Source organism: Mobula hypostoma, chromosome 5, assembly GCF_963921235.1.
Source record: "Mobula hypostoma chromosome 5, sMobHyp1.1, whole genome shotgun sequence".
Classification (NCBI taxonomy): Eukaryota; Metazoa; Chordata; class Chondrichthyes; order Myliobatiformes; family Myliobatidae; genus Mobula; species Mobula hypostoma.
In genome coordinates, this window is record NC_086101.1 from 72,643,101 (window position 1) to 72,655,982 (window position 12,882).

Genomic DNA, 12,882 nt, shown 5'->3' on the forward strand with positions numbered 1-12,882 from the left:
ACCGAATTGCAGGCGGGGGCTGCGGACGAGGGCTAGAGGCGAGAGGGGCAGAGAAGGGATTCAGACAAGGGGGTAGGACAGGAATCACAGACCGCCAGGGCCAGGACTTGACGCAGAACTGGGAAGCCGCCAGGGCCAGGACTTGATTTGGTGCTTGAATGCCGCCAGGGCCAGGACTTGACTTGGAGCTTGAATGCCGCCAGGGCCAGGACTTGACTTGGAGCTTGAATGCCGCCAGGGCCAGGACTTGATTTGGAGCTTAAATGCCGCCAGGGCCAGGACTTGATTTGGAGCTTAAATGCCGCCAGGGCCAGGACTTGACTTGGTGCTTGAATGCTACCAGGGCCAGGTCTTGACTTAGTACTTGAATGCCGCTGGAGCCAGGACTTGACTTGGAGCCTCCGGGTAGTGACGAGCTCTCGACTCGGCCTGGGAACAGTGGACAGCGGTTCTTGATTCCCTCCGGTGGGTTAACTGACAGAGCCACCTGGGTGAGGAAACTTTGCAGGCTCGCTTTGGCAAGGTAACTGGACAGGGTTGCTCCGGTGAGGAAGGGCGAATTACCGGCACTCGCTTCGGGCAGAGACAAGGCTTGCTCCGGCCAGATGACATTGGCACGCCGTGACTTTGCAGATGCTCCCACACCGAACGACTGAAGGCCGGAGACTATAAACTACTGGTTCAGCCCAGTGTTAATTGCTTCTAATCACCAAAGTCGAGGGACACGGGAAAACAGGGAATCAACGGTCCGGATCGTAACATAAACAAGCTAAATTTAAAGGGACCCCGATCCGGACCATGACAAACCTATGCCAACAATATCCTCAACACCTCCAACCTTTGCGTCGTCTTTAAACTTATAAACCCACTGCCTTCCACTTCCTCATTCAAATCATTTCTAGAATATCACAGTAAGGGTCCCAGACGAGTTCCCTGCAGAACACCACTTGTCACTAAGCTTGGCAGAATATACTCCATCTACTACCACCTTCTGCTTTCTGTGGCCAAGCCAATTCTGCATCCATGGATCCCATCTCTTCTGACTTTCTGAATGAGCTTATCGTGGGGAACTTTGCAAACACTATACTAGAATCCAATGCTCATAACTCCTGACAGTTAGTTTGCCCATCATTGATGTAAGGCACACAGCTCTATTCCCAGGATTATGCCTATCACCTTCAGGAAGGGGAAATTTGGAAATCACATACAAGTTCTCATTGAGAGCTCAGTGGTGGAAAGAGTGTACAGCTTCAAGTCCTTGGGCATCAATGTCTTGGAGGATTTATGCTCACCCAGCGTATTGATGCAGTCACAAAGAAGGCTCCCCGACAGCTTAACTTCATTAGAAGTTTGAGGAGATTTGATATTTCACCAAAGACTTACAAATTACTACAGTGTAAGTTCAAGTTTACTGTCATCTGACTGTACGTGTAAGCAATCAAATGAACAACATTTCTCCGAACCACAGTGCACCCACAAAACATATCACACGCAGCACACAAACCAAAATATTATACCATAAATAAGTTAATAAAATATAATTCAAAATGCATGTAGTGTGCAACACAGGTAAACAGTAAACAACTCGCTGATGAAACCTCGATGGGATTTGTTAGACACACAGCCTGAGGAAAGAAGCTGTTACCCAGTCTGGCAGTCCTAGTCCTGATATTTCTGTACATTCTTCCTGATGTTAGGGGGTCAAAGAGATTGTGGGATGAGTGTCAGGGATTCTTGACAATGCTCTGGCCCCTTTGCAATGCTCCCAGTAAATGTCACAGATAGGGAGGAGGGAGGTACAGTACCAGTGATCCTCTTGGTGGTTTTGCTGCCCTCTGTAGGGTCCTGCAGTCTGATACCTTGCAGCTTCTGTACCACACAATGACTCAACTAGACAGGATACTCTTGATGGTGCTCCAGTAGACGGGGAACCTTCACACCTCAGTCTCCACATTAATTGTAGACTTTCTTGTTCTTTCTAGACTAATGAAGAGCTGTTGTGGGTCCAGGTTAGATCATCTGTTAACGTGCACACCAAAGAACTTCACTCTCCACAGCAGGGCCATTGATGTGCAATGGAGAGTGGTCGATCTGTGCCTTCCCGAAACCCACAATGATATCTCTGCTCTTATCCACGTTGAGATTCAGGTTGTTGTTCTCGCGCCATTTGACAAGCCTCTCTAACTCCTTTCTGTATGCTGATGAGGCTAACCACTGTATTATCGTCAGTGAACTTGATGATGTGGTTTGAGCTAAATCTGCCCGTGCAGTCGTGAGTCAGCAGTGGGCAGTGGGGGGGCACCAGTGCTCTGTGTGATGGAGCGTGAGATGTTGTTGCTAACTCACACTGACTGGGGTCTTTCTGTCAAGAAGTCCAAGATTGAGTTACAGAGAGGGGCGTTGAGTCCCAATGAGGACAGATGTAGGGTGGAGTGCATTCTGTCTGGTTGCATCACTGCCTGGTATCGGGGTTCCAGTGCACAGGATCACAAAAGGCTGCAGAGGGTTGTAGACTTCTTCATCACAGGGATGACCCAACCTACCTTTGAGGCTATTTTTAGAAGACAGCATCCATCATTAAAGACCTGCACTGTCTGGGAGCTGCCCTCCCTCTTTGTGTTAATACTGTTCAGGGAGAAGGTACAGGAGGAGCCCAAAGACTACACTCAATGTTTTAGAGCAGCTTCTTCCTCTCCACTATCAGATTACCTTCTTATTCGTCTTTTTCACTTTTTATTTCTGTAACTTATAGTTTATTATTTATTGCACTGTACAGCTGGCAGCAAAGCAACACATTTCACAACACACAGTATGTTAGTGATAATAAACATGATTCTGACAATCAGGTGCTATAAGTGTCTCTATTCTATCATACAAAGCGTAATTCAATGTTGTTGTTTGCTATCTATTCAATCAGTTCAGAGGTATTTAAATCAGTGATATTCACTCAGGGCCAGTTCATTAGGTATTGAAGTGGAACCCAGTGTGGCCTTCTGCTGCCATAGTCTATCCACTTCAAGGTTTGAGATGTTATGTATTCAGAGATGCTCTTCTGCACACCACTGTTGTAACACGTGGTTATATGAGTTACTGTCGCCTTCTTGTCGGCTTAACCAAGTTTGGCCATTCTCCTCTGACCTCTCTCATTAACAAGGTGTTTTTGCCCGCAGAACTGCCACTCACTGGATGTTTTTTTGTTTTTCACACCATTCTCCGAAAACTCTAGGCCAGGGGTTCCCGACCTGGAGTTCATAAACCCCTCAGTTAACGGTAGAGGTGCACGGCATAAAAAATGTTTGGGAATCCATGGTCTAGAGACTTATGGGAGAGAATCCCAGGAGATCAGCAGTTTCTGAGGTACTACCCCATGGGGCACTAACAATCATTTCTCAGACAAAGTCACTAAGATCACATTTCTTCCCCATTTTGCTGTTTAGTCTGAACAAAAACTGATCCTGTTGACCATGTTTGCATGTTTTTATGCATTGAGTTGCCGCCATGTGATTGACTGATTAGGTGTTTGCATTAAGGAGGTGTACATGAGTACCTAATAAAGTGGCCACAAGTATGCAGGGATGGAATGAAAGTGAATTTCCCTAAATTCATTAGAGAAATTACTTTAAAAGAAATAACTGAACAATGTGAATGGCCATTGTATTCACTTGGTTGTGTTGATGAGACAACTAAAGAAATCTGATTTCACCATAGTTGTACAGTCAGCCTCCAACCTGCATATGAGCAGCTGGAAACAATATCCCAAGCCAGCTGCATGTGTTCTTCCTACAAGGAGAGCATTCTGTTTTTCTATGAAATGTGAAACATCTGGCCGTTTTTCTCCTTTAGCCCTCAATTGTGTGGTGATGTGACATTGTTGGTAACTCTGTCAATTTTTTTCTGAGCCCTCCGGAAAGCAGTTTGTATACATACCAAGGCTGATGCATTGTGAAGACACAAGAGACTGCAGATGCTAGAATCTGGACCAACACACAAAGCACTGGAGGTCAGCGTCTATGATCAACCTGTGGCGTTGACTGCCCATTCCTCTCCATAAATGCTGCCCGACTGGCTGACTTGCTCCAGCCCCTTGTGTGTTGCTGCTGCAATACGCATTGAGTACAATATGGGTCTCCCTACTTCATATACAGGTGTTGGTCTAAGAGCTATGGGGCTGTGAGAAGTGCTAGAATTGTCTTTGTATGTGACAATGTATAATATCTATTGGGTATATTTAAAGCAGCGGTTGATACGTTTTTGATTAGTAAGGGCACCAAAGGTTACGGGGAGAAGGAGGTTGAGAGGGATAACAAGTCAGCCATGTTGGAATGGAGGAGCAGACTCAATGGGCCAAATGGCCTAATTCTGCCCCTAGGTCTTATGGTGTTGTTTAAGACACATCAATAATAATTCTAGAGCATCTGAGATTATAATTACTTCCCTCCCCCCCCACCCTTACCTCTTTTTACAATTCTAGTTACTCTTTCACACCTTCTCTTCTCACATGCCTATCACCACCCTCTGATTCTCCTCATCCTGCCCTTTCTTCCAAGGTCCACTGCCCTCTCCTATCAGATTTATTCTTCTTCAGCCCTTTATCTCTTCCACCCGTTACCTTGCAGCTTCTTACTTCAGCACCCCGCTACCGACCCATCTTCCCCCTCACCTCTTCTCACCTAGCACCTGCCAGTTTGTGCTCCTCCCCTTCCCCCTGCCCCACCCTCTTATTCTGTCTTTTGGCCCCCTCCCTTCCAGTCCTGATGACTGGTCTCAGCCTGAAACGTTAAATGTTTGTTCCCCTCCACAGATGCTGCCCAACCTGCTGAGTTCCTCCAGCGTGTGTGTGTGTGTGTGTGTGTGTGTGTTGCTCAAGATTTCCAGCGTCTGCAGAACCTCTTGTGTTCAAAAAGTAATATATACTCTTGGTGGGGCGGAAAGCCGGTACTGGCAGAAGGAATATATATTGCTAATTTCCCTTGCTATCGATATCAATGACATTAAACCATGGGCAGCCAGCCCAGCCCCATCAATAGTTTTTAGACAAAAACCTTATTAACTTCTGTATGCAGGGCAACCTGCACACACTTTCATAAACAATCCAGAAAGTACAGGTACGTGCAGTTTGGGAACTGAAACAAACTCAGGTGCTTTAATGAAGTTTATTTTTAGACTATAACATGAATAGCAAGCATTGTATTAGCTAGATACACAAAATACTGCATGTTGAAATACAGTTATATTCTTGATATCATTCCTCTCTTTTTGCAATGCATATTGACAGACCTGATCAAAAAAGTGATGTGGGTAAAGTCCTCGGGAAAGGATTCCCAGTAAATTAATTCTTTTTGGGTCAACATAGCATAGGGTTTTGTAGAAGGACAAGTATTGAACCACCACCCGCCACCATACTTTTGGGCACAATTTTGGGAATCCAAATCCAAATCCCTATCCCTTGTACTAAAAGACAAATTATCAACCATGTTATCCGGTACAGACAGGGAATTCCCAGCATTGCCTTTGTATGTACCAAGGTACAGAGTGTAATTAGTATTCATTGAACCTAACCGGAAAATGTCATACTCTGCATATTTCCGAACATTTCTTCTGTTAATTTTCCTTTCCAAAACTACTCTGGCTTTATACCACAATTGATTGGTTAAGAAATATATGTACTCGTTGCCAAGATAATGGTCAGCCAAAATGTTCCCAAACCCATACTGGTATGTGGTCCAGGTTTCATTCCATGTTAGTGGGCTTTGTCTGGTCTTTTTCTCTATCACAGTCCATCCACCACAGTCATACTCCATCTCACAGTTCACTATTAATAAAGGTGTTTTGTCCAGAGGCTGTGGCTGGATGACATAGATGCCACTCAAATTATAACCCTGACGTAAGAGTTCATTGCAGTCCTTCGCGTATCTTGCTGGAATATAAAGTATTTAATGTTATTTCATATAATTTGAACAATATTTTTGCATTATAGTCATGCATAATTTTAGCAAATATAATCACAAATCTTTGAAAATCTCACAAATTTTGAATACCTAATACAATCTAAGATGAAATGTAATATTTAAAGGCAAACAACAGGAATTCTGCAGATGCTGGAAATTCAAGCAACATACATCAAAGTTGCTGGTGAACGCAGCAGGCCAAGCAGCATCTAAAGGAAGAGGCGCAGTCGACATTTCAGGCCGAGACCCTTCGTCAGGACTAACTGAAGGAAGAGTGAGTAAGGGATTTGAAAGCTGGAGGGGGAGGGGGAGATGCAAAATGATAGGAGAAGACAGGAGGGGGAGGGATAGAGCCGAGAGCTGGACAGGTGATAGGCAAAAGGGGATACGAGAGGATCATGGGACAGGAGGTCCGGGAAGAAAGACGGGGGGGGGGTGACCCAGAGGATGGGCAAGAGGTATATTCAGAGGGACAGAGGGAGAAAAAGGAGAGTGAGAGAAAGAATGTGTGCATAAAAATGAGTAACAGATGGGGTACGAGGGGGAGGTGGGGCCTTAGCGGAAGTTAGAGAAGTCAATGTTCATGCCATCAGGTTGGAGGCTACCCAGACGGAATATAAGGTGTTGTTCCTCCAACCTGAGTGTGGCTTCATCTTTACAGTAGAGGAGGCCGTGGATAGACATGTCAGAATGGGAATGGGATGTGGAATTGAAATGTGTGGCCACTGGGAGATCCTGCTTTCTCTGGCGGACAGAGCGTAGATGTTCAGCAAAGCGGTCTCCCAGTCTGCGTCGGGTCTCACCAATATATAAAAGGCCACATCAGGAGCACCGGACGCAGTATATCACCCCAGTCGACTCACAGGTGAAGTGATGCCTCACCTGGAAGGACTGTTTGGGGCCCTGAATGGTGGTAAGGGAGGAAGTGTAAGGGCATGTGTAGCACTTGTTCTGCTTACACGGATAAGTGCCAGGAGGGAGATCAGTGGGGAGGGATGGGGGGGACGAATGGACAAGGGAGTTGTGTAGGGAGCGATCCCTGCGGAATGCAGAGAGACGGGGGGAGGGAAAGATGTGCTTAGTGGTGGGATCCCGTTGGAGGTGGCAGAAGTTACGGAGAATAATATGTTGGACCCGGAGGCTGGTGGGGTACTAGGAATAGGGTTCCCCTGGTAACTCAAAGCTCTACGCTTCTTTTTGGATTCCAGACCTAATCAGTTCCCCTCTACCACCACTCTGCTCCGTCTAGCGGAATTAGTTCTTACTCTTAATAATTTCTCCTTTTGCTCCTCCTATTTCCTCCAAACTAAAGGTGTAGCTATGGGCACCCGTATGGGTCCTAGCTATGCCTGCCTTTTTGTTGGGTTTGTGGAACAATCTATGTTCCGTGCCTATTCTGGTATCTGTCCCCCACTTTTCCTTCGCTACATCGACGACTGCATTGGCGCTGCTTCCTGCACGCATGCAGAACTCGTTGACTTTATTAACTTTGCCTCCAACTTTCACCCTGCCCTCAAGTTTACCTGGTCCATTTCCGACACCTCCCTCCCCTTTCTAGATCTTTCTGTCTCTGTCTCTGGAGACAGCTTATCCACTGATGTCTACTATAAGCCTACTGACTCTCACAGCTATCTGGACTATTCCTCTTCTCACCCTGTCTCTTGCAAAAACGCCATCCCCTTCTCGCAATTCCTCCGTCTCCGCCGCATCTGCTCTCAGGATGAGGCTTTTCATTCTAGGACGAGGGAGATGTCTTCATTTTTTAAATAAAGGGGCTTCCCTTCCTCCACTATCAACTCTGCTCTTAAACGCATCTCCCCCATTTCACGTACATCTGCTCTCACTCCATCCTCCCACCACCCCACTAGGAATAGGGTTCCCCTGGTCCTCACCTACCACCCCACCAGCCTCCGGGTCCAACATATTATTCTCCGTAACTTCCGCCACCTCCAACAGGATCCCACCACTAAGCACATCTTTCCCTCCCCACCTCTCTCTGCATTCCACAGGGATTGCTCCCTACACAACTCCCTTGTCCATTCGTCCCCCCCATCCCTCCCCACTGATCTCCCTCCTGGCACTTATCCGTGTAAGCGGAACAAGTGCTACACATGCCCTTACACTTCCTCCCTTACCACCATTCAGGGCCCCAAACAGTCCTTCCAGGTGAGGCATCACTTCACCTGTGAGTCGACTGGGGTGATATACTGCGTCCGGTGCTCCCGATGTGGCCTTTTATATATTGGTGAGACCCAACGCAGACTGGGAGACCGCTTTGCTGAACATCTACGCTCTGTCCGCCAGAGAAAGCAGGATCTCCCAGTGGCCACACATTTTAATTCCACATCCCATTCCCATTCTGACATGTCTATCCACGGCCTCCTCTACTGTAAAGATGAAGCCACACTCAGGTTGGAGGAACAACACCTTATATTCCGTCTGGGTAGCCTCCAACCTGATGGCATGAACATTGACCTCTAACTTCTGCTAAGGCCCCACCTCCCCCTTGTACCCCATCTGTTACTCATTTTTATGCACACATTCTTTCTCTCACTCTCCTTTTTCTCCCTCTGTCCCTCTGAATATACCTCTTGCCCATCCTCTGGGTCACCCCCCCCCCGTCTTTCTTCCCGGACCTCCTGTCCCATGATCCTCTTGTATCCCCTTTTGCCTATCACCTGTCCAGCTCTCGGCTCTATCCCTCCCCCTCCTGTCTTCTCCTATCATTTTGCATCTCCCCCTCCCCCTCCAGCTTTCAAATCCCTTACTCACTCTTCCTTCAGTTAGTCCTGACGAAGGGTCTCGGCCTGAAACGTCGACTGCGCCTCTTCCTATAGATGCTGCTTGGCCTGCTGCGTTCACCAGCAACTTTGATGTATGTAATATTTAAAGATCTGTTTCTTCCTCAGTCTGACTTGTTCTTCCATTATAAAGCAGTTTAATTTGGCAGAACTGTTTGTTGCTCATTACATTTTACAATACTGGAAAACTTATTTAGTCACTTAAAATGACAATATTACTTTCCTAAAGAATCTTCCATAATAAGTACTGTACATTAAAGTTGAATTGCATTAGCTGCCATTTCCTTGTAAGCAGAGAATCTTTTTATGGTTCAGATTTTCCACCCAGTGTTCATATCAGCTAAATATGAACACTGTTACTTTGTAGTAATCCTCTGAGTTAGGGTAGTGGGGATCATATACAAGGTTAACAGATTTGTTAATTTCTGATTTGTGTGCTGTTTTCTCAGAGATGTGTATGGATGAAGTTTAAGCAGCAAGTTGAAATCCAGTTAAAATGTGTATAAAAATCTCCTGGTGCTATTTCAAAGGTCATCTCTGAACAGGGTACGTTATTTGACTGGCTGGCTTTGCAAAGAGTATCTTTCACTTCCAAAGCAGGTGATGACACTGAAGTAGGCGGGAGGAGACAGAGCAGCACACCGAGCGTGCACAACCCTCCGGTGAAAAATGATATCATATTCATTAAATGGGGCTGTGGACAATTCTGATTTGATGGAGACGGACGTGAAAGCACAGAGGGACATCTGGAGAAATTTCTGAAACGCCAGTGCACCGCTGTTGTTACTGTGCAGTCGGGAATCTTCCGGAGGGAAGGCCTCAAAATCCCTGGCTTTGCCTGCTGTTGGCGACCGAGATTGAGGTCGAATTGTTTGGACAGAGATGGCACTCAGTACTCGGTGTCGGAGAGCTGATTGGAGGCTCGAAGTTTTCGGATGACTCAGAGTCAGACCATGGTCGGCATGGCAGGGAGAGTTTTTCTTCCTTCTCCCGTCTGCGTGAGATATGGGACATTTGAGAGACTTTGAACTTTTTACTGTGCTCATGGACCTCTTCATCAAGTTATGGTATTGTTGCACTGTTGTAACTATATGTTATAATTATGTGGTTTTGTTAGTTTTTTCAGTCTTGGTCTGTCCTGTGTTTTGTGATATCACACCGGAGGAAATATTGTATCATTTCTTAATGCATGCATTACTAAATGACAATAAAAGAGGACTATGTGTCTTCATAATCTACATGCATCAATGGCTGAAGCACTTTGGACCATCCTGAGGATGAGTAAGTATTATCATTGAAGCCTATGTCTCTGTTGAGTCTGTGAACAACCACTGTAAGTTGTCATATTCTTCATAGGTTGTCAGATGCTAGTATCCCTAAGTTTCTATGCAAAGGGTGGCTTTCTCTCTAAGTCCTGCTGAAGGCCCTTCATCCAAGACATCGACTGTACTCTTTTCCATAGGTGCTGCCTGGCCTGCTGAGTTCCTCCAGCATTTTGTGTGCGTTGCTTGAGATTTCAGCATCTGCAGATTTTCTCCTCTTTGGACTTTCTCTCTCTCTCTCCCTTTGTTTCTTGTTTTTGTTTGAAATGTGATGCCATTGAGAATATGCAGGTTCACAAAGCAAGGAGCAGATACAGCAGCCTGAGAGCCTGAGGTCACACATTCAATGTTTTAGGAACAGCTTTTTCCCCACTGCCATCAGATTTCTGAATGGCTGAATGGAACACTACCTCACTATTTGTTTTCCTTTTTGGGTTCTCTTTTTGCACTACTAATTTAATTTTATATGTATATATATTTCTTATCATAATTTATAGTTCTTATTGTTATGTATTGCAATGTACTGCTGCCACATAATAAATTTCATGATGTATGCAGTGAAATTAAACCTGATTCTGATTCTGATTCAGGACCCTAACAAAACGAATTCTCTATTGCCAGTTGTGCTCCACCAGACCAGCAATACTTTATACCAGCAAACAAGCAAGTACAATTTTTCAAACAAATTATGGAGTGAATGCAAGTCATTGAAGCCCCTTACCTTTTCTCATAAGCAGATCCTTCACATTTATGATGCTACTTGCAGTTTTTCGAGTCAGCAGGTTAGCATTCTTCACTTTCATTTGAATGACCTCGTATAGCTCGGCATCTGCATCCACGAAGCTTTGGGCAGACAGTATCAGCACTGTGAGAGCCAACAATTGCATTTGGATGTTCATGACTGGAATCCTGAAAAAGGATAAGTCACATTAGTTAAGCTTATAATTTAAGTTTTAAATCTGCCCTCAATTTCTCCAAACTTACTGGGAGTCCTGCTGGAAGGAGATTAAGCAGCGCATAAATTCAGTGGTTTACTCTTTGCTTTTATACAAAAGTCTTGAATTTAAATTGTCACGAGCTGTTAAACATTAACTGTGTTTATATTTCAAATGTCCTAAATGGATTGTAAATGCCTTAACAACTGGAGCATATGGTAGGGGCCATTAATTGTCATCTTGCATCATGCATGTTTCAGATAAACTATTCATCTTGAACAAAACTGCCCATGTTTACAGAAGTAATAAAACAACCATAAATGTAATAATTTTATCTACTCTGCTGTATCACATTCTCTCCTCATGCAGAGTTGCAAAACCTCAGAATGAACAATTATCTTTCATATGGATAGTTTTGTTTACTTTTTCCGTAGCTACCATGCTACCATTAGCCAATCTAAGTTTTGTTTTAATGTCATTTTTATTTCCCAGGTATTTTACGACGAACATTCAGTTACCAATTTATTAGATATTCCTGTACCTAATAACGTGGCTACTGAATGTACGTTCATGGTCTTCTGCTATGGTAGCTCATTCACATCAAAGTTTGGCGTGTTGGGTGTCCAGAAATGCTCATCTGCACACCACTGTTGTAACATGTGGTTATTTGAGTTACTGTCAGCTTGGCGCAGTCTGCCCATTCATCTCTGACCTTTCTCATTAAAAAGACATTTTCACCCACAGAACCACCACTCACTGGATGTTTTTTTTTTGTTTTTCACATGATTCTCTGTAAACTGTAGAGACTGTTGTGCACAAAAATCCCAGAGGATCAGTAGTTCCTGAGATACTCACACCATTCACTATGATACCAACAAACAAATTCACTTAGATCACATTTCTTCCCCATTCTGATCTTTGGTCTGAACAACAACTGAACCTCTTGACCAAGTCTGCATGCTTTTATGCATTGAGTTGCTGCCTCATGATTGTCCGATTTGATATTTACATCAAAAAGCAGGTATACAGGTGTACATAATAAAGTAGACACTGATCATATATTCATTCAAGGAATGCAGGCTTTGCAGGCTGGCCCAGCATTTAATTTTCCAACCCAGTTGCTCTTGAGAAGGTGGAGGTGAGAATCAGAATCGGGTATAATATCATCAGCATACGTCCTGAAATTTGTTGTTTTGTAGCAGCTATACATCCCCATGGAGAGAGGTGGAAATGGGTAAAGCTGACTGGCAGGGCTCGGGTGAAGCTGTACAGGCCAATTCCCTGTACAGTGGCTGCAATGGGTTACAGAAACATTGATGAACTCCAACCAGACCATCAACTTTGTGAGAAGAGGCTCATCATCGAGCGAGCACATGACACAGTGCAGGGAAAGTCGTCAAAATCCTGCACAGCCGACAACTCATTTGCCATCAAGGTCCATATCTACCTTGGATACCTGGAATGTGAGAGCCAAGTACCAAGCCGGAAAGTCCACCATCATAGCAAATGAGATGAAAAGGTACAAACTGTCAATACTTGGGCTGAGTGAGACAAGATGGGCGTCATCTGGAGAGACTTGACTGTCAGACGGGAGAAGTATCATCTACTCAGGCCATCAGAGAGATGATGCACCACATACAGAGGGTGTAGCCATCATAATGACACCAAAATCATGTACAGCCATGATCGCATGGGAGGCCATCAGTTCCAGAATCATCACAATCAATTCTTTGGTTTTACTTACATTGGGTGCAAGATTGTCACTACAACATGACTCAACTTTCAGGTATTAATAATTATACCTCTTACCAATATAAACAGTTTAATTGATTGTTTGTGTTTAAATTAAAACAAAGCGCAAGATGATAACAGCTCG

At 44.7% G+C, this 12,882-nt stretch overlaps 1 protein-coding gene across 1 annotated transcript; it reads right to left on the reverse strand.

Annotated features, from left to right (window-relative positions):
- Positions 1-5,122: 5,122 nt before the first annotated feature.
- Positions 5,123-11,112, reverse strand: LOC134346217 (fibrinogen-like protein 1-like protein). Its single transcript, XM_063047527.1, has 3 exons — positions 11,056-11,112; positions 10,793-10,980; positions 5,123-5,917 (listed from the first exon to the last, which is right to left on the reverse strand). Exons 1-3 carry the CDS (start codon positions 11,088-11,090, stop codon positions 5,229-5,231), a joined length of 912 nt encoding a protein of 303 aa, XP_062903597.1. The 5' UTR covers positions 11,091-11,112; the 3' UTR covers positions 5,123-5,228.
- Between the last annotated feature and the right edge of the window lie 1,770 nt (positions 11,113-12,882).

Excerpts from the sequence above, each read along its gene's own strand:
- LOC134346217 (XM_063047527.1), bottom strand. The coding sequence starts at position 11,090 with ATGCGCTGCTTAATCTCCTTCCAGCAGGACTCCCA. Across the intron at positions 10,981-11,055 it reads TCCTTCCAGCAGGACTCCCA|GATTCCAGTCATGAACATCC; the intron begins GTAAGTTTGGAG and ends ATCCTTTTTCAG. Across the intron at positions 5,918-10,792 it reads GGATCTGCTTATGAGAAAAG|CAAGATACGCGAAGGACTGC; the intron begins GTAAGGGGCTTC and ends TTTATATTCCAG.